Here is a 3,656-nt window from a genome sequence, read left to right as displayed (position 1 = left end):
TTATTGACACAACAATATATTCAGCTTGGTAATTAAGCTCGTGTATTACGCGAAAAAGGAATATTTTGCGACATTGGCTGATCAAAATCGTAAAATATAGTTGTTTCCATTTTTTAAATAATCCTCGTGCCATAATAAACTGACATGTTTTATGAGAACCATATATTTTTTGTTCCTTTCTTTCAATGTCTAATTTATTTGAAATATACAATTCATCGAAAGTTAATACAGTTAACTTGTCGATTGTATTAAAATTATGTCCTTTCTCTTTCATGATTTTTAATACGTTTTTTAAAATGCCAGGTGGAACATTAAAAGCTGCACACCAGTTTTGCAAGGTTGTCATGCACGGCAGTGGTATATTTTTTACCTCTCTTAAATAACGATAAGCCTTTGGACTTAATGATCGCAGGCCGATTGCAGATATAATATCTTCGGATGACCATTTGATCCGTTTGTTATTGAGTGATATTACTTTTTTTATTTGACCAGATGTAAATATTTTGCGCAAGAATTCTGTAGCTATTTTTTCGGCTTCCTTCTGCCTATGTACAATGATCGTTTCTCTAATAATACGAGATTTTTCCTCCACGCTTGTTTGCAACTGTTCTACTTGTTGACATAGTTGTATATTTTTTTCAACAAGTTCTTGATTCCTTTTTATCAATTGATTTATTTCTATTGAGAGCTTTTTCTTTTCTTCCTCTATTTTCGTCAGCAAATTCAGTAACGTTTTTACAGAGACATTTTCGTGATCAGCAATTTTATTTCTGTAAAACGTAATAGCATTTTAGTAGTACTATTATATATAATATTATTTATTTACTTTATTTATTTTTTAATTATTTTTTAATTTTATTTTTTGATTTTATTATTTATTTTAATATTTTTTGTAATAGTATTGTAATAAACTAGCTCTATTATATTTTATTATATTTTATTTATTTTTACTTATGTTATTTATTATTTGTTCATTTTTAATTTAATTTATCTATTATAATTATTATATTTATTATATTTATTTCAATATATGTTATAAATATACATATAAATATATAAATATATAAAAAAATATATATCTATATAACAAAAAATAACAAAATTAATAAAGAGAAATTCAAGTTCGACAGAATCACGACAGAGTCCGGCAAAATTACAGTTAAGTAAAGATAGTGATTTGCTAATGAAAATTTTAAAGATCCGGGATTCTTCTCGACAATTGAGTGAAATCAGTGTAGGATCAGATGAATATAAATACATACATAGAATAAATAAATAAATAATTTATTACACAAATATACCATATAATACATATTATAAATAAATATCATTATAAATACATACATATTATATATAAATAAAAAAATAAATATTAAATATTATAAATCCAGATTAGGATTAGGATGAGTATAGGATTCATATATATTAATAATATAAATAAAAAATAAATATCGTTTAATAAATATCGTTTTTTCATATACGTATATGTTATATGATAAATATATTATAATATATTATATATATAACATTAAAAATATAATATATTATAAATACATACATATTTTCATCATTTAATTGCTCCATATTATCTGTTTTTATAATTTGCGTATATGTTCTTTTTCTAGTTTTTTCTATTATTAACATTTTTGAAGGAATACTACCCTTTTTTAATCTCTTTAATTGTTTAGCAGGCACGTTGCTCGAATGTGGCTTTGTCCATTTCATTTCGAAGCAATCTGCTTCAAAATGCAGCTCGCATATAAATGCTAAAAATTATATTTTATAACATATTTATTAATATAACTAAATATTACAGTAATTTATTTAATTTATTTTATTTATTCAGTTTATTATAATATTATTAAATATTAATTAAGTAATTAATTAATTAATTTTATTCAATTTATTTATTAAATGTAATTAAAAATTAGATTTTGCGCACAAAGAAAGAATATTAATATTATTCTTTTCTTCTTAATATCTAATATTCCTACATTGTGTGCAGGCGGATCTTATATTACCATATATATATATATATTTACCCGAATCAATTTTCGTATTTATTTCATTCCTTTGACAAACTTGAAGCCATCGCTGACTAATGTCAGTTTCTTTAGGAAATCTAAAAAATTTAATATTTTTCTTATATATACCGTCTGTGCGACTTGTACAATTCTTTATGCAACACGTCGGCATTGCTTCTCAACAGTTTTTCTATTTTAAATTTCAAATTCTGTCTAACCTTCGATTGTAACAACTGACGTAGCAGCTATATTGCTTTTCAGCATTTGTGACCAATTCTGATTGGTCACTACTGCGCATCCACGGGAATGTTTCACCTTGTATTCTTACACTCTTACACCATGGGCCTTACTAACTTAACAGTTTCTATCTCACGAATAAGTATCTCAGTTAACAAGATTCTGGCCGGCTTATCCCCGTCTGGGGGAGGATGGCCGCGGTCTATGGTGCTGATCGGACGTGTTTCTTCTGCGCTCGTTAGAGAGACGAAGTGTTAAGTGCACAAAGCTAATCCTCGCGACGGTGTGTGTGGAGGGCATAGTCCCTTTATCTCCTCTTTTCTTCTGGCACGCGAATCTCTTAAAAACCGCTTTAGTGATAGCTGTTTCGCAGCTATGTCGGAGGCTACGGCCTCGTGCGGGACTGGGGGGGGGGGGGGCGGCGGTGTTATCGGCCATGCTGTCCCGTGTGCACAGCCCGCGCTCTCGGTCCCCTTAGACCATTTCACTCAGTTTGAAGGCCAAATGGCCCTCGCGCAGGGCCGTCCATCTCCCAAAGAATTTAACAACTGCCCTCCTTATCCACATCCTACCCCATCCTTGCCTATGGATGCCAATGGCTTTGCATCTGAATCGGTTCTCAACAATGTGCGGGACTACTCGTTGCCGTCTGCGGACTCGCAGTTTATAACCGCTTACTCTCAAGAATCCAACCGCTCATCTACTATCACAGAGGACCGAATGGACATCGACAAGCCGTCCTCGGCGACGACTTCCCCGCTGCGGCTTTCATCGGCTGGACCAAACAGAGGTAACAAACGTCCGCTGGGGGATGCGGACGAGGGGGGGTGCGCGGAATCAGCTTCCGGCATCGCGTTTTCTGCTTCCGAATCATCTGCGCATGCGGGATGCGCGCCTTCCCCGCGCTCGGCAACAGACAATGCCAAATCTCGCAGGCTTGAAGAAAGAATTAATACCTACACGGATCAAGACTCTTCTCCGTACATCGTTCATGTACATGCCTTGAGCAACAACCGTACGAGCATACATCCAATGAAAATGTTCGCCGAGGTCGGTCGAATAATGCCTTCCGCAGACATCGTGGAGATGAAAAAACTCGGAATGGGTAAGATATCCGTTGAGTGTAAATCGGCTGGTGCAGCCAACAGATTCATATCTAACCCTATGCTTGCTGCCTCTAACTACAAAGCTGTAATCCCCAACTACAGAATTCTAAGGGCAGGGGTAATCCGCAATGTCCCGCAAGAATTTAGTTCAAAAGAGATAAAAAATGCTTTAGTTTCTAACCAAAAAGTAATTGATGTCCAACGCCTCAATAGACGGATTATAATTGACAATAAGCCCCAATACATACCTTCTCGTACTATATGCGTGAAATTTTCAGGTCAAGTTTTG

General features: G+C 33.5%; 1 protein-coding gene across 1 annotated transcript; it reads right to left on the bottom strand.

Moving 5' to 3' along the window:
* Nucleotides 1–81: 81 nt before the first annotated feature.
* Nucleotides 82–2,309, bottom strand: LOC105451320. The gene is made up of 4 exons (XM_011691688.1): nt 2,043–2,309; nt 1,559–1,766; nt 287–770; nt 82–189 (listed from the first exon to the last, which is right to left on the bottom strand). Exons 1-4 carry the CDS (start codon nt 2,194–2,196, stop codon nt 82–84), a joined length of 954 nt encoding a protein of 317 aa, XP_011689990.1. The 5' UTR covers nt 2,197–2,309.
* Nucleotides 2,310–3,656: the final 1,347 nt, after the last annotated feature.

The sequence above is a fragment of the Wasmannia auropunctata genome, unplaced genomic scaffold (genome assembly GCF_000956235.1).
Source record: "Wasmannia auropunctata unplaced genomic scaffold, wasmannia.A_1.0 LD336053.1, whole genome shotgun sequence".
Taxonomy (NCBI): Eukaryota; Metazoa; Arthropoda; class Insecta; order Hymenoptera; family Formicidae; genus Wasmannia; species Wasmannia auropunctata.
The sequence above is the reverse complement of the archived record's forward strand: the minus strand, read 5'-3'. Positions and strand labels throughout refer to the sequence as shown.